The sequence below is a fragment of the Gambusia affinis genome, linkage group LG02, assembly GCF_019740435.1.
Source record: "Gambusia affinis linkage group LG02, SWU_Gaff_1.0, whole genome shotgun sequence".
NCBI classification, from domain to species: Eukaryota; Metazoa; Chordata; class Actinopteri; order Cyprinodontiformes; family Poeciliidae; genus Gambusia; species Gambusia affinis.
Genome location: NC_057869.1, coordinates 22,500,657 through 22,517,506, shown reverse-complemented (window position 1 = coordinate 22,517,506; position 16,850 = coordinate 22,500,657). Strand labels below are relative to the sequence as shown.

The 16,850-nt window shown below is 38.9% G+C and overlaps 2 protein-coding genes across 2 annotated transcripts; one reads left to right on the top strand and one right to left on the bottom strand.

Annotated features, from left to right (window-relative positions):
* Positions 1 to 349: 349 nt before the first annotated feature.
* Positions 350 to 9,029, top strand: ace2 (angiotensin I converting enzyme 2). The gene is made up of 18 exons (XM_044097608.1): positions 350 to 554; positions 652 to 810; positions 911 to 1,004; positions 2,079 to 2,222; positions 2,542 to 2,657; positions 2,743 to 2,848; positions 4,013 to 4,110; positions 4,229 to 4,401; positions 4,817 to 5,043; positions 5,987 to 6,131; positions 6,323 to 6,421; positions 6,745 to 6,867; positions 6,985 to 7,163; positions 7,683 to 7,741; positions 7,865 to 7,962; positions 8,083 to 8,199; positions 8,609 to 8,803; positions 8,889 to 9,029. Exons 1-18 carry the CDS (start codon positions 363 to 365, stop codon positions 8,989 to 8,991), a joined length of 2,427 nt encoding a protein of 808 aa, XP_043953543.1. The 5' UTR covers positions 350 to 362; the 3' UTR covers positions 8,992 to 9,029.
* Positions 9,030 to 9,568: 539 nt separating this feature from the next.
* LOC122820300 lies at positions 9,569 to 15,640 on the bottom strand. Its single transcript, XM_044097618.1, has 7 exons — positions 15,501 to 15,640; positions 15,285 to 15,403; positions 14,570 to 14,666; positions 13,831 to 14,164; positions 13,358 to 13,483; positions 13,107 to 13,246; positions 9,569 to 10,522 (listed from the first exon to the last, which is right to left on the bottom strand). The coding sequence occupies exons 1-7, from the start codon at positions 15,510 to 15,512 to the stop codon at positions 10,304 to 10,306; spliced, it is 1,047 nt and encodes a 348-aa protein (XP_043953553.1). The 5' UTR covers positions 15,513 to 15,640; the 3' UTR covers positions 9,569 to 10,303.
* Between the last annotated feature and the right edge of the window lie 1,210 nt (positions 15,641 to 16,850).

Here is a 16,850-nt window from a genome sequence, read left to right as displayed (position 1 = left end):
TTCCATCTTAAAGGTACACAACAGGGTTTTGTGCCAAAACATTTTGATTCATCATGCTGACAGACTGAAAAAGCTTCAACGTGACACTTTATTACGAGATGTCACTTCATGTTAAACCAGCAAAGTCTTCCAGAGTGAGATATCTATTTGAATCCGATAAAGCATCAAAGTATGACACAGACTTCAGCACAGTGGTGTTGAATGTTCCCTTCAGACATATCTGTAAATGAAAACTGATACACCCTCTGTTATTGCTCTGCTGTCCAAAGGCCAAGGCAGCTCAGCAGGTTAATAAAAGTGTATAAATGTACAGTGAGCTCCCTTCTCAGAGTCATATTGTGTACGTAGATGAAGAAGCCAAGATGTCCGCCGGGATTCTTGTAGTGCTTCTGGCCATGTCTTCGGCTGTTTCTCTGGTGGCTGCCGACGTGGAGTCTGAGGCCAGGGCGTTCCTGGAGAGGTTTGACCAGAATGCCAGTGAGAAGATGTACAAGTACTCACTGGCATCATGGGCCTACAATACCGACATCTCTCAGGAGAACTCGGACAAAGTGGTACGTCCTTGAATGCTTTTACAGACCCATTTGTCATGTTGTTTCTAAACAGTATGTTTGGAAGTTGCTGATTAATATCTGTTGTTGTGCCACGCAGTCAGAACAGGGGCAAATTTGGAGCACTTTCTACACCCAGATTTCAGAAGAATCCCGCAATTATCCCATCGACCAAATAAATGACCCGGTGATTAAATTACAGCTCATCTCTTTACAAGATAAAGGCTCGGGTGCTCTCTCTGCGGACAAAGCTTCACATGTAAGACTTTTTGCCCAAACACGCCCAGTTCTTTCACATTTGCAACAATGATATCTTTCTAATATTTATATTATGTTATTTTGTGAAATGTTTCCTTCAGCTCAATAAGGTCATGGGTGAGATGAGTACGATCTACAGCACCGCAACAGTTTGCCTGAAAGATGACCCCCTTAACTGCCAGACTTTGGAGCCAGGTACAGTCTGTTATTTAAAAAGCTTCCTGGTCCTGAAATGTTGTTAATTTATAACTGTATTATCTACATAGATAATGCAGTTATAAATTAACAACATTTCCCAGAATCAGAAGATACTGAAAACAGTAATTCGCACGTGCAATCTTTTTTCTTTTTTTTTTTTTTCCCACCAGGGGGTCTTTTTGTGGGCTCTAGTGTCCCTTATATGACAGTAGGCTGAAATAAATAATGAATAAATAAATATATAAGCGTCGGTTTTTTTCTGCTATGTTTTAAAGGGACTTAGCCTCACCTGAAATAATAGCACCCAGTTGTTTGCTATGTGACTTGAATTTTGATATAATGAACATATCCTGTTGCAGTAAAACAGCTCATGATGAAAGGCGTTATATACATGATCCTAGAACAAACCGCATCAAGCCACACTTTCTCAGCCACTGAAAACTGTTATTTTCCTCTTATTTAAATGTTTCCTGTGTATTTTCCCTTTGTGAGAATGTTTCCTTTGTGTTTTATTTAACAGTTAATTTGAATTCCTTTGTATTTCTGCTTTTGTCTACACAATATCTGATGTCTCTTGTCAAATACTGTCATCTCTTTCTCTTCTTTGTCTCCATCTTCTCATCACTTCCTGGACAAGTTGATCATTTAGTTACAGAGTTCAGTAAATGTGAAAGTTTAAACAAGTCTTTTAAAATGCCAGATTTATTTTTATTTTTTTAAACTAGGCCAATATACAAAATGTCATAGTTTCTTCCCTCCTCTACATAACATGCAAAACAAAGTAGAAAAGAAGCACCCTATATTTTTCATGTAAACCAAAGGAAATAATGTGGCTGTATTCATATTTTCATCCATTCATTAATTGTACAGAACCAGTGAGCATGGCACATCTTTACTTTGCCAAATTTGTTCCATATTTGTCCATTCTTCTTCTAAAATTGTGGGGTTTTTTGGGGGGGGATTTACATTTTGCTGGATTTCTTTTTCGGAACCATTACAGATTTGACAAATAAATGGGTGATGGGAGCAGATTGTTCCCTGTCTCTGATTTGTCTCTTTTTCTGTGTACAGGCCTGGAGGATGTGATGTTCAACAGCCGAGACTACGCAGAGCGTCTCCACGTGTGGGAGGGCTGGAGGAGAGAGGTGGGAAAAAGGATGCGGCCTCTGTACGAAGACTATGTGGATCTGAAGAATGAAGCTGCCAAACTTAATGGTAAATAATGATCTGGGAGAAAACATGAAACAAAAAAATATATATAATATGGACGGTTTTTTTTATTGTGTTGATTTTGGAAAAGCTTCAGGATTTGAACTGAAAAAAATTTAACTTCTTTGATGAAATAAAACTGCTGAACTCACTGTAGGTTAGAGAAGATAAAATGAAATCAGAAAGAGTTGATAACATTGTACGTGGTGACTTTGTGTTTGCTTCTGACCAGCTGGTCCTCACTGAGGCGTAATGGTTTACTCAACCAGCCAGCCTGAGTTTGAACTTAAACCTTTTCCATTTCTTTTCATTCACAAATCTGCAGGTTTTGAAGACTATGGAGCTTATTGGAGGTACAATTATGAGACCCTCGATGAAGACGTTTCTTACAAGTATACCAGAAATCAGCTGATGGAAGATGTTCGCTCAATATACAAAGAGGTACACAGTGCATCAGTAACAATGAGGATGAGATTCTGTTGACATGAAGAAACTTGTGGGTGTAATTGCCATATTTTGTTTGTAGATCATGCCTTTATACAAAGAGCTGCATGCCTATGTAAGGTCCAGGCTTATGGATGTCTACCCAGGATACATTGACTCACAGGGACCCCTGCCTGCCCACCTCCTTGGTACGTTAAAGTATTAGTTATGAACCCTTAATCAAGTGTAGTCTAAGTATCCCGGCTGAGTAACCTTTTTTTTAGAGTCATCAAATAGACATTACTATCTGTCACGTCCACACACTACAAAATCTTTTTTTTTAAATACTTAAAATATGTATATTTTTACTGTGCACTAAAATACAGTATGTGTGTATCCTTTTTTTTTTTTTCAGAGTAACGCTATTCCTGCAATTTAAATTTTTTATGCAACACTGTGTATTTAAAGATGACAACATTTCCCTATAATTTGGGGCATTTAGTTTAGTGTGAGAAACCCAAAGACACCGAAACAAAAAACAAAAATTACATCCCCTTTTTTCATTGTTCTTTTTAAAGTCTTTTATTAACATAGAGAAGTTAATAAGCTTTTGAGTCCTCCATCCAAACATGTCAGAAATGTTTAAGTTATGTAATAGTTTTCTAGTACTGATACTTCAATCCTGTATTGAAGTATCAGTACAGGATTTAAAAGTCTAAGAGTTCACCAGATATGTAATCGGCTGCATAGGGCTTCCACAACAAGCAAGGGACCGACAAGCAGAACGTAAGGATCGTTTCAAAGTCTGCTCAACTACGATGAACATCTGAGCTCTGGAAAGTCAGAAGCTCTCTGAAAAGTAAAATGTTTCTTTTTAGTAAAAAACACTTCATGCCAAAAGATCAGTGTGTAATCATATGAACTGTCTAATGTTCCTCAAGATTCACACATTCAGTTCTTGTCAATTATTCCCACCTTTCAGACATTAAATATTATATTGCTTATGTCAGAAGTGTAATACAAAAACATTCAAATATGGTAAATTAAAAGGAGGGATCAGGCAAAATGTGAAGTTTGGTAGTATTATTTTAAAGGCCTTTGAATTAAATCTTGTTTTTAGGCCCTAAATTCTTGAAAACTGTAATTCAGAACTGAAGTTTGTCTCCCTCTGTTGGTCATGGTGAATCACAACTACTTTACTAAAAAACAAACATGAAACAGATTGATGTTTTCTTTAAATGGTCTCAGTTTGAATTTCATTAATATAATAGTGTTCTGTTGTTGAAAGAACATATCAGGATCTACTTCAAATGTCTATAACAAAAAAGAAAAAAAAAAAGAACAATATTAGGACACTTATGTTTGCTGTTCAGGTGACATGTGGGGAAGATTCTGGACCAACTTGTATCCTCTGTCAATACCCTACCCTGAAAAACCAGACATTGACGTCAGCAGCACCATGGTGCAGCAGGTGCAGTGCCAGTATATGCAAAATTTAAATAGAAATACTCCTGTGTTTCTCAGCCACTCGTAAAATAAATAAATAAATAACATTCTCTTCATATAGTGAATATCTTCTTGAATTTCAGGGTTGGGATGAAACACGTTTTTTTAAGGAAGCAGAGAAGTTCTTTATGTCTGTGGGACTTTACAAGATGTTCGACAACTTCTGGACTAACTCCATGTTGGTGAAGCCCAGTGATGGACGGAAGGTGGTCTGTCACCCCACCGCCTGGGACATGGGAAACAGAGAGGACTTCAGGTGGGATGCAGTCAAAAACATGCTCATGCTCACACACATTCACACAGATTTAAGTGCCAGTCTTGCTTCCTATCATCTTATTTTTAACAGCATTGAAAATACAAAAGTGGTTGAGAAAGTGATAATTGTTGACTCACTCTTTCCTGCTGATAAAGACAATCAAAGTCTGGATTGTAAAATATCAGTTCAGATTATCACCACAGTAATTCACAGTGATAACATTTGCATAAGCATAAAATATAAAATTTTATGACTCTACTTGTATCTGTCTGGACCAAGTAAATCTCACCATAAAAATGACTGTTTATCAGACTGAGCCAGTCGTGTTATTGCTCAGATTGCTTTATTGCTCCAGATATAAATGCATCACCCTGCATAACTGCTGACATCTACACTTCTGCTGCTGCGTCCCCAGGATAAAAATGTGCACCAAGGTCAACATGGACGACTTCCTCACCGTGCACCATGAGATGGGCCACAACCAGTACCAGATGGCTTACCGCAACCTGTCCTACCTCTTGAGGGACGGAGCTAACGAAGGTTTCCACGAGGCTGTCGGCGAAATCATGTCCCTCTCTGCTGCCACGCCCAAACACCTGCAGAGTCTGGGACTTCTCCCTAGTGACTTCGTTTATGACAGTGGTATGTTCTGTATAAGTTGACCCAGATACAAAATCAGGAAGTTTTTTTTAAATTAAAAAACAAACAAAACAAAAAAAAAACTAAGTCAGATATGTGACGCTGCACAGTGGCGCAGTTGGTAGAGCTGTTGCCTTGCAGCAAGAAGGTCCTGGGTTCGATTCCCGGCCCGGGGTCTTTCTGCATGGAGTTTGCATGTTCTCCCTGTGCATGGTGGGTTCTCTCCGGGTTCTCCGGCTTCCTCCCACAGTCCAAAAACATGACTGTCAGGTTAATTGGTTTCTCTAAATTCTCCCTAGGTGTGTGTGTGCATGGTTGTTTGTCTTGTATGTCTTTGTGTTGCCCTGCGACAGACTGGCGACCTGTCCAGGGTGAACCCCGCCTCTCGCCCGGAACGCAGCTGGAGATCGGCACCAGCACCCCTCCCGACCCCATTTAGGGAAGAAGGGTGTAAGAAAATAGATGGATGGATGGATAGATATGTGACAGTGTTTTTTTAGTAAATTAAACCCCAGGAAAAAAAATCACCTCCGTCTGCATTTCTTCTTTCAAAAAAATCTAATTTTATCCAGGTATTGATGACATGTCCTTTTAGCTGATAAAGAATTAAAGTTGGTGGAAACCTCAGAGACAAAACCTGTTCCTTTAGATATGTTTAATAAAACTTTAGGTCCCCACAAAACCTCACATTAAATGAGTGTTTCCTATTGCCTCTCAAGAGCTGAGGCTTTTATGCTGACGTATTTTGCCAGTCTACATCTTCTTTAGGTACGTGCATGGATGAGTGTCTGTCATGTGGCCACGGAGTACCCCGCCTCTTGCTCACTGACCACTGTAGATAGACAGCAGCCTCTCCACAACCCAACACGGATTGGGCGCATACGGAAAATAAAAAGAAAGAAAATGACAGTTTCTGCCCTCATTCCGCTTTCTGCTCCGATTGTAGAAACTGAGATCAACTTCCTGCTGAAACAGGCTCTCACCATCGTGGCCACACTGCCCTTCACCTACATGCTGGAAGAGTGGCGCTGGCAGGTGTTTGCAGGGAATATCTCCAAAGATGAATGGATGAAGCGCTGGTGGGAGATGAAGTAAGCCGGAATTATCGGGGCATCTGTCGGATGATGTTCTGCTCTTGTTCGTTTTCTGAAAATGAACTGGTCATAGACCAAGGAAATGTGTTAAACATGAAATACCTATTTTTGGTGTTGTGCAGTGAAGCACCTGCCTAGCTGCAGGACTGTCGGTGTGCATTAGTGCTGATTCAGCGTTGTCCCAACAGGAGGGAGCTGGTGGGAGTTGTCGAGCCTGTCCCCAGAGACGAAACTTATTGTGACCCACCTGCTCTGTTCCACGTATCTGGAGACTACTCCTTCATCAGGTTTGCTTCAAGGCTCCGCATAAAACAAACAAAAGCTTTACTTCAACTCTGTGTTTTCTTCCTATCCACTTTGTGGGCAGAGATGTTGCTGATTTAGGCATTTTAAAATATTTCACCTGAAAATTAGCTTGTATCTTCAAAATGGAACTTGGTCTATGTTTCTACATTTAAGAAATATTCTTTTTAACTTGTCCAAAAAAGACCTGGTGTTCACCTCGTTTTGGGGAGGGAGGGCTTCATAACACACAGAAGAGAAAATAGCATGCTTTTATTTAAGATAAAAGTGTAACGCACAGTGAGTAAGTGTGTTTGTTCTTTTGCAGGTATTTTACAAGAACCATCTACCAGTTTCAGTTCCAGAAAGCGCTGTGTGACGCAGCTGGTCACACTGGTGACTTGTCCTCATGTGACATCACTGGTTCCAAGGAAGCAGGAACCAAGCTGAGGTATCTACTTCCTGTTTGTTGTTACCCCTGCTTCTTGAGCCCTAAGTAAAGCATTTATGTGTTACACATGTTGCAACACAAAGGAATTCTGAAATGATTTATGCTGCTTTTCTATAGAAACATGTTGGAACTGGGGAGGTCTGAGTCCTGGACCAGGGCTTTGCAAACAATAGCTGGAAATGTAAGAATGGATGCTGGTCCACTGCTGGACTACTTCAAGAAACTGTATGACTGGCTGAAAGAGAATAACCAGAAACACAACAGGGCTATTGGCTGGAAGACAACAGTGGATCCATGTGAGTAAAAACTAGGTCGCCCTAGAAATTGTTACTCTGTTTGCTGAAACAGAGCAAAGTTTTCGGAAAGAAAATGACAACACCTGCCCATCTCCCTCCTAATAAATCACCTGCTTTTTAGCACCTACTTGCCCTATTGTGTCTTATTTACTCATTTTTTTTTTAATACAGCAACTTCACCCCTGGTTTGTTATTGATCACATATTCACATCTGCAGGCTTTATGCTTGACTAAACCAACTTTTTAACAAAGATTGCTTTAGTCTTTGTGACACAGAAACGTTTAAGGATGCATGAATATAAAAAGGATAAAGGAGAGAAGAAACACTGGATGTGAACTTGTTTTCAGAACACATTAGTGACTAGAAAGTAGTTTACATAGAGATACTTAGCATGACTGGTTGGTAGGGAGGCAGAAAAAATTTCAGCTATCAACCAGGTCAGTTGTATCATTAAACATATATGTAAGAAAATGATCGTAACTTTATAAAAAAATCGTGACTTTTTTTTTTTTTTACAGATTCGCAATATGCCACTAAAGTAAGAATAAGTCTGAAAGCTGCAATGGGAGACGATGCTGTGAGTATTATCATATTGAGCTGCAACAAACACAAAGTCCACTCTGTTTCTTTCTTTCTTGATCAATCTCTCTCCCTATTTATGGAACATATATGGTAATATAGTGCAAATATCCGTTTTCAGTATTCCTGGAACGCTAATGAGATGTACCTCTTCAAGGCCAGCATTGCCTACGCTCTGAGACAGTACTTCAGTCAAAAGGACCAGAACCTTCCTTTCACGTCAGTATCCCGCTCCGTCCTGGGGCTGTTCATCGAAGATAATTAACGCACCCTTTAAAACCTGGAGTCTATGCTTTCTGTCGCTTAACTCTGAGTGTTTTTCTTCTCTTCCACTACTAGAGCAGAGAACATTCTCACTTATGAAGAAACGCCCAGGATCTCCTTCTACATGGTGGCCACCCGCCCAGGAAGCCTCTCTACCTACGTTGAGAAGTCTGACATGGAGGAAGCTGTCAGGTTAGCCACACAGACAGATGTATTTTCTTACAGTTAGGTAATTGAGTGGAAACACCACGAGTCTGATTTACGCTGGGCTGAAATCAGGCATCAGTCTAAATTTGTTCCTGATATCTTGGCTGATCACAAGGAAGCAGCATGTATCGGTTTACCTTGAGTTTTGTAAATTGACCTATCAGAGTAGACATAACCAGCTGGACCTTTCCATGTTCTTTAGAGATATATGAAGCTTGCTGCATGTAGATGTCAAATTTTTGAAGAAAACACTGAAAAAGTCTTCTAAAATGCTGAGTAAAATGAAGTTACTTCTATTGTTAAACATTGTGTGCAAATATCTGTTTGCCTACAATTGTAAAGCATCCTTTTGCAGGGACATTATGTAACACGCACATTTACCTATCGATCCAAGGTTATATCGGGGTCGGATCAACGAAGCCTTCCAATTGGACGACCATACACTCGAGTTCGTAGGTATCGTACCAACTCTGGCCCCACCTGTACAGCAGCCAGTGGAGGTGTGGCTGGTGGTGTTCGGTGTTGTCATGGGAGTCGCAGTGTTGCTGGGTGCCTACCTCATCGTATCTGGCTTCAGGGAGCGCAAGAAGTGAGTGTTGTTTTCAGCAAACCTCCATTACGGTAACCCGTAACGTTTATAGAGGTGAGACATTCTCTGCTTCTTCTGCTTGCAGGAAATCGTCAAAGCCAACTGCGGAGAATCCTTACAGCATAGATGTTGATGGGATTAGTAACGCTGCCTATGAGGATATTAAGGACGAACAAACTGGACTTTAAGGAGCCAAGGAAGTGAGAAAAGTTGTAGCTCGGGGTGTCTGTGTGACTTTTCACAAACATTAAATGTGAATACATGTGCAGATTTCGGTATTGTAAAAATGCTCAGTGGCAAAATGAACGCGAAAACAAGACAGAAGGCTAAACCTCCAAAGACTTTAATATTTATTGACTTTCAATAAAGACAACTATTCAGTAATTATGTTGCATAAAGTATTCTTCATTTTCTTTTAGTTTTTAAATCAATTTCTGGTCTAGTGACATTTATATATGTTAACATAATGAAGGAGTAAATAATGTTTTAAAGTACCGTGAGGCTGTAAACATGATAAGAGTTTGTTAGTTAGGAAAATGTAATACAGAGGATTTTCTGCCAGTTTCCATTCACATGGTTAAGCTAAACGTCACCTCATTATAAGGCTATTGCCAACTTTGATTTCAACACGTCTTCTTTTCATGTAACTTTGTAATCTAAAGTGTGTAACATTCTGCTTTCATTCAATCTAAATTACTGGTTGATCCAGAATATGCACAATTTGTTTGAGCATGTCATGTCATGTCATGTCATGTCATTTCTTTCTTTTTTTTTTGAAGTGCAAGGAATTAGGTTTTATTTAAATAAATTTGATAGCTATAACAGTAAAACAAGGTTTTATCCAATAATTTTGCTGCTACAATAAATTAAAATGGGGGAATGTGCAACAAATGCTCCAATAAACTGCAGTATGCCAAAAATTATTCCTCAATTTTTGGAACGTAATCCAATTTATTAATGCAACAATGGTTGTCAACTCTGCTCTGATTGGTCAGACTCAATAAATCCTTCTTTGACAAGGTGTGCATATTCTTTGGGCAAATTAACATACTTCCATGAAAAGGCCATTCTGAAAAATATTAATATTTATAAGCTTAGTTTTTATGTCTCAGCTGGAAAAGATGTTAGAGCTGCAGTCGTGACCTATAATAAAAAAAATATTGAATATAGAAACATATTGGATTTCATAAGGACTTTTAAGATAACATGAAATTATTTCAAATGAAACGTCACACAAGGATGGACTGACATCTGATCAAGAGAAAATCCACTCAGTTATCATAAAAAATGTTGCTCGAAAGTCACTTTTTTCAGAATAATTTGAAATGTTAATCATATAAAACAACAAAAAATGTTAAGCTTAGCGATAGTAAAATAACTGTATGACACGTGTCCACCAAGTCAGAGCTTCACACAGAGACCTTATATTTGTCACATAACTAGATGGGCTAAACAAAAAGAGCAAAAATTGAGTATAGGCGTGTAGAAAACAACCCCGTCTCACTTCTGAATGATAAAGAGGAATGATGAATCTCCCCTTTCTCCATCTGTCTCAGCCATTTCCACCAAATCAGTGTTGGCTATATGGATGAACCAGCCGTTGTGGAGCGCAGATTCAAATTTTCGCTGTTTTGTGCGGTCAGCCATCATGTAGAAGACAAAGGAGAAGGTGGAGTCGTCATTCTTGGAGATCTGCCTCAGTTTCTGCTTTTCACACGTCTACGGGTACAAAACAAAAACCTGCCATCAGTGTATTGAACTCAAGTTAGAAATAAAATTATTTGGCTTTGATGACATACATATTGCATTTATTGGCTCAACATCACATTGGTGTGACTATTGTAGAAGCACAGCAACGGCGGAACAAAAAAGCCCTCAACAAATCTGCTTGAGAATAAAAAATGAAGCATATTTATCTAGCTACACATATTTAAATATGTAAATATTTATGTGTCGTATAGTTTTTTTAAACTCAACCTAGAGAAGATGGAATACATTCTTCTACTGAATGTTTGAATATGAGTTTTTCTTTTGTTTTTTTGCCACAAACATTTGCATAGGACTTTAGTTCAAGGATTTCTCAAATTACAACAAATTCAGTTGAGAAATTTAGTAGTTTTTCTGTATGCAATGTCAAGACAGCACATCACAACCAAGAAATTGGACAGTCAGTAAATCTGCTGAATTGCATCACAGCAAGAACGTCAACGGTGTGGTTATCAGGTGAGGTTTTTTTCCCCCATTTACTTCAGTTTCCTCACAGAGTTCAGAAGCATGCATGCTAGGCTAGGTCATGGTTATTCCAAACTGACCTTATGAGTGAGTCTAATTAAACTTTGGCATACTGGTGCAGCGTACAAACATAGGGAAAAATAGGGATATTGAGAAATGTCAAACTCTGTCCTTCACTATTAATAGCCTAACAGTGGCAGGAAAGATTATTTTGATTCTGTTTCTGTAGCTTGCAAAACAGTAATCTCCATTTGACAGAGGAGCAGGTCTCAGAAATCACTTTGTGGGATGAGATTCGTTCCTCTTGCTAATTGCACAGAAAGTTATGAGTTGGTAAGCAATTTATTCGTGTCAGCATAACTTGGTACAAACCCAGTTCTAACTTCACTATTCATGGACAGTAGTTTTTCCAATTAAGACACAATTCAAATACTTTGTGACTGCTATAGGCAAAAAGTCAGATAAAAGTAGAGAAAATAGACCAAAGACTGGCTAATGAAAGGCAGATTTTTTTTTTGTCATTGTGGATTGAATAAATAATACAAACACCACTTCCTTTCCCCCCCACCTCTGAACCTGGGAGGTCGATTAGAAGGCAAACTGTTTGGCAACCTAGGAACACAGAAAAAACAGAAGTATGGTCTTCTGTATAAAACAATAAGGGCGTGCTGTGGTGGCTTAGGGGATAGCGCGACCTACATTTGGAGGCCTTGAGTCCTCGACGCGGCCGTCGCGGGTTCGATTACTGGACCCGGCGACATTTGCCTCATGTGTTCCCCCCTCTCCTTCCCACCTTTCCTGTCAGCCTACATTCAAATAAGGGACACTGGAGCCCACAAAAAGACCCCCTGGAGGGGAGAAAGAAAACAAAAAACCCCCCAATAACACCATAAAGGAGGGATTCATCCCAAATCCAGAACTCACCTCTCACACTGTTTTTAGTTATTGCTCCCCTACCTTACTCAATACTCAATACAATATTCATTCCTACATTCCACCCTATGCAGTTTGCTTACATAAACTTGAATGGACAAATTTAAATGATCAATTGACTTCATGACCGACTCCATCAAAACATTGCTCAGCACCAACAAAACGAGAATCCCAGCTCACATGACGACCAGAAGTACAGGAAATGACACGTCATACCAATTTCATTTGCACTAGCTTTATCCCTCAACAATGTAACAATGAGGTGGGTCAACTTATGGCTTTTATACATACTGCTGCACCAGTATAATGTGTCCTCATCTGTCCCTGTTAAACCATTTAAATCCTTACACTGTTAAACTCTCCTGGCCAGAATGACTCTGCTAAAGTCTACGCTTGCATTTGGCACATTATTCTGTCACTTTTCTACAGTTTGTAAGCAAATCAAAATGTTCATCTAAAAAAAAAAAAAAACACAATACTTTGAAAATAGGCGCACATTTGTAAGATGAGTTTAAATTAATAAGCGACAACATTGTAACCCCTAGAACAAAAACTAACATGAAGTTCAGCTCAAAACCCCTTCATTTAAAACACACTAGTTTTAATACTCAGTGAAACTTTTCTTTTATCCATCCATTCATATGGCATCATCACTCCTCTCCAGCAGATGCCTACACTTTGCAAACTAGAAGCATGTGTTGCAGAAAATGTGGCTTTCTTCTGCTAAGAGATAAAACAAGATTCTTGGAAACTAGCAAGCCTCACATTTCAGAGAAGCAAGTACTATAATATAGCATGCCAAGGACTTACTCAGTCTAAGGTGTGTGGTTGTGATGTTTAAAACAAATGCATGGTTACCTGTGGATGCAATGGGATCTGCACATATACTCTTGTTCACATCATATTTGATTTTCTTGCTGTTTGGATGCATATTCATTGCTCTCATTTTTTTTTACCCCTACTCAATCCAGGGCTAAAGAGTGGAGACATGGTTCTTTTCCTAAATCATATTCGGTAATTTGAAGTTAAAAACTTTAATGCTCCAGTAGTGTGTCTTGCTTGCTAAATCCCAATGGAAAAAAAAAAAACAAAAAAACATTTTCAAGCCAAAAAAATATGTAATTCCATATAGTTTTACCTCTACTTGTAGGAGCACCCTATCTCCTTCTTTGCAGCACCTGAGAAAGCAATTGGAACCAGTCAGATTTAGGACCACTGCAATTCCTCTGAACTTCTTCTCCATGTCATTCGACTTGTAATAGTAGATAGTGATCTTTTCTGAGGACGAAAGAAAAGCAAAGATGCATCACAAAACGTAACATCAACTCCGGTTGCCAGTATTGGCGGGAAGCAGGTTGGTTGGAAGATGTACTGCTCTGAAAGACAAACCTGGATTTGGTGAAGAGTAGACGGTCTTTTCCGAGCAGATAGTTCGGAGGTAGCGGTGAGTGGACACATTTTTTATCAAGACATCTACCGGCTTTTCCTGCCTGAAACTTACTTCTCCTCTGGGAACTGAAAGTGACCGAGGAAACAGAGAGCATTGACCTGTCTTTGCTTCATTGCTTTTTTTGTTTGTTTGTTTGTTTTTTTTTTTTTTTTGTTTTCTGTGGTCTGTTAGAAAATACCAAAATGATCCCATGTAATATGAAGGTAACAATATTTACATAAAATAACACCAAGCAATGCTGCTTCAAGATTATACGTGGACTTAACTTGTCTGCGGACACCTATCCTTTAATCATTCAGTACACATCATCAATATTTTTACTTTAAAATTGGATATCAGCTCCTGTAAACAGGATTAAATATAGTGAATTTGGACACAAAGAGGAAGCGAGAAGTGAAACCTTTGAGCTCACCAAATGTCACTGTCCTGGTTTCTGCCGTCACCACGATGTCATTGACGGTGCATCCTGTCCCCTCACATGCTTCACACCCCCTGGTTCCCACCACAGCGATGCTGGTGTTCGTCATGCAAATTACAAGGAGGTCTCTGCTCTCCCCCTTCTCCTCGCACACATTCTCCTCTAAATCTGTTGTCTCGTTTTTCTCTCCTTCGTCGGTACCTTCCTCCCTCGTTAACTCCCAGGAAAAACTCAGGACAGTGGACTCCTTGTCGTAGGGCTGCAAGATGTCCTCATTTAGGGGCAGCTGCTCCTCCTTTTCAGACTGTTTTTCTTTCTTCTGCACTGACTGGAGAAACAAAAATGTCTTTCAGTGCAAATGCCCACAGACGTTTATTGCATTTATAATGGCTCTTCATGTCTTTGTGACACCACTCAGTCAGAGAAAACATTTTTGTTTTTTGTGCTATTTCTTAGTCCATTTTGAATAAATCAGTAAAAAGTAGTGCACATCCATGTCATGGTAGGAAATGAGACATGGCTTGCAAAGGTTTTGACAAATAAAAATCTGAAACTATAGCATGCGGTTTCATTCAGTTTTGCCACATATTCTTCTTTGGCCTGGACATCGACCCAACAAAATAGATGGAATCTTCTGGCTCTAAGGTTACAAAATCCTAAAACATTTAAGGTTTTAAAGCTTTTTTTATTTTTTTTTTTATTTAAAGAACTGTATGGGAGCTAATTGACATACCAGCAATGGATTTTCTTCGGAGATCATTTTGGCCAGCTCCTCAGGTTCTAAGTCCTGAAGATCAACCCCATTTATCTCCATCAGCTTATCTCCTCTTCTGGAGAAAGTGGGGAAATGAAAAGGAAATGTTCAAGAAATTATATTACTGTTAGCAAAAATATTTTTATAAGAAATCCCTGATTTAAAAAAAAAACCTCTTTCAGACAACACTGCAGTTTAACAGAAAAATGAGCTGCAGATAAACTTTTGCATTTCTATCAGTTCTTTGAAGGGAATTAAAATATTCATGAATCAAAATGCTTTCCTTAAACCACAACAAGAAATGGATTATTAGAAATTCTTCTCATCATTATAAACTGACTCAATTTAATCAGAAATCATAACTTTAAGGAGACGATGGGACTAATGAATTAAATACATTCATGTGTTTTATTAAATGTGACCTGAAAAGACTCAGTCTTAAATGGATTTTATGTTTAATTTTCCATAAAAGTGAAACCAGATGAAATAAACAATGTCACAACTGAAACCTAATCCTGGCTCCTTCGTTGATCACTGTTATGATATTAAGCCTCATGCAGTCATAAATCTGATGCAGAGCCACGAATGAATCCCACTTTCACTATGACTGAGAGTGAATCATTGTCTCAAGCCAACGATTGTTTGACGTTTTCACATAAATCAAGCTGTTTAGAGAAAAGATTATAAATCATACCTTATGAACATTTTCATTCTAGTTTTGCTTTTGTACTTCACCACATCCTCCACTTCGTAGTGGTGCTTCCCCTCAAGGAGTTGGTGTCGAATCAACACACTCCCCTTAACAGTGGAATCCTGTAATACATAAGCAAAAACAACCTTCGATTCTTTCAACTCGGTCACCAGTGTGAATAAATACAGCATGACGGTGTTCTGTATTAAGTTAACCTACATCCACGTCCATGTTGGAGGCTGAGTCTCTGGCTGATGTTGTGGAAGACTGAAGGAAGTCAGTGGCGACGGCCGACTGTCAAAGCTTTGGTGTCTATTGAACTGCTGAGGGCGAGGGGAAGCAGATACAGGGAGCCCCAGCAGTTGGAAAAGAGGAACTGATCTGTAAAGAGGAAGTAAGTTCAACAAACATTCACTGAAGAGGGGGTGTCGTGTGGAATTGGTTAAGAAAACAGAACTGATTAAATGAAGAACAGGGGTTGAATTGCAATAATATAGAACTATTTCATTAACCGCCGCCGGCAGAAGAGCTTCCTAAAGAAGTGATCTTTTTATCACCCTCTTTAACACTGTGCTGGAATGTGCTTATAACAAATAAAAGAGAGAACATCTCAAAAGAAACCTACCTTTATTTTTGAAAAGTTATTTTGCAAGCACTCGAAATAACGTAACCGTAAATCACCTTTCCAGAAACCAAAACAGAAAAGAAGAAATGAGAACATATCTTGTATTGTCACAGATTGCATGGGAAATCTTGGGGAAATATTACTGTACTTCCTCTTTAGACTTTAGTCACTGAAAGTGAACTTAATCATTATTTCTATTTTTTATTCTACTGTTGTTGCTCACGCCAATCAAAAGTAGTCGGGAGTAGTTAGCAAGGTACAGCTTATGAAATCAGTGTGATAAAAGTATCACTACATAGATGCCATCTATTGCTATTCAATACTGTGGTGAAAGGCTATTGATAAAGTTATATTTATACAAGATGCATGAATAAAATCACTATCCAGAGAAGCATTCTGCTTCAAGGTGGATCAACTAAAGCAACTGATTGAAGTGATTTGGGTTTTCTGTGTGTTTATTTAGGTTTCTGTGTTCTGTAGTCTCTGTGTTGTTCTGTCTACCTCTTGATTGTTCCCAGCTGTGTATCGCTCCTTGGTTAACCTCTGTGTATTTAATCCCACCTGTGTTCCTTGTTCCACGTAAGGTCATTGTTGCAGCTGTCTTGTCATTCTGCCTGGTTTATGGTTGTTGCTGCCATCCATTTTTATTTCCAGTTGACGAGCCTTAGCTGTCCGCTCACTCTGCGCTGCCTGGTTTATTGGACTTTGTACTTCTGGAATCAACATTAAAATCATCATTTCATTCCTTTAACCTGAGTTCACTGCTTCTACATCACCTCATCCAACCGCAAATCAGGACACTGATTGATACATTCATTATATTTATGTACCAAAACTCATGCTCATTAAATAAAGTAATTTTTTTTTGTTAGTCTGTCAAAAAAGATAATGTCTGTTCATCACAAACCACAAACTGAATTGAGAGGAATACATTTTAAAATGCA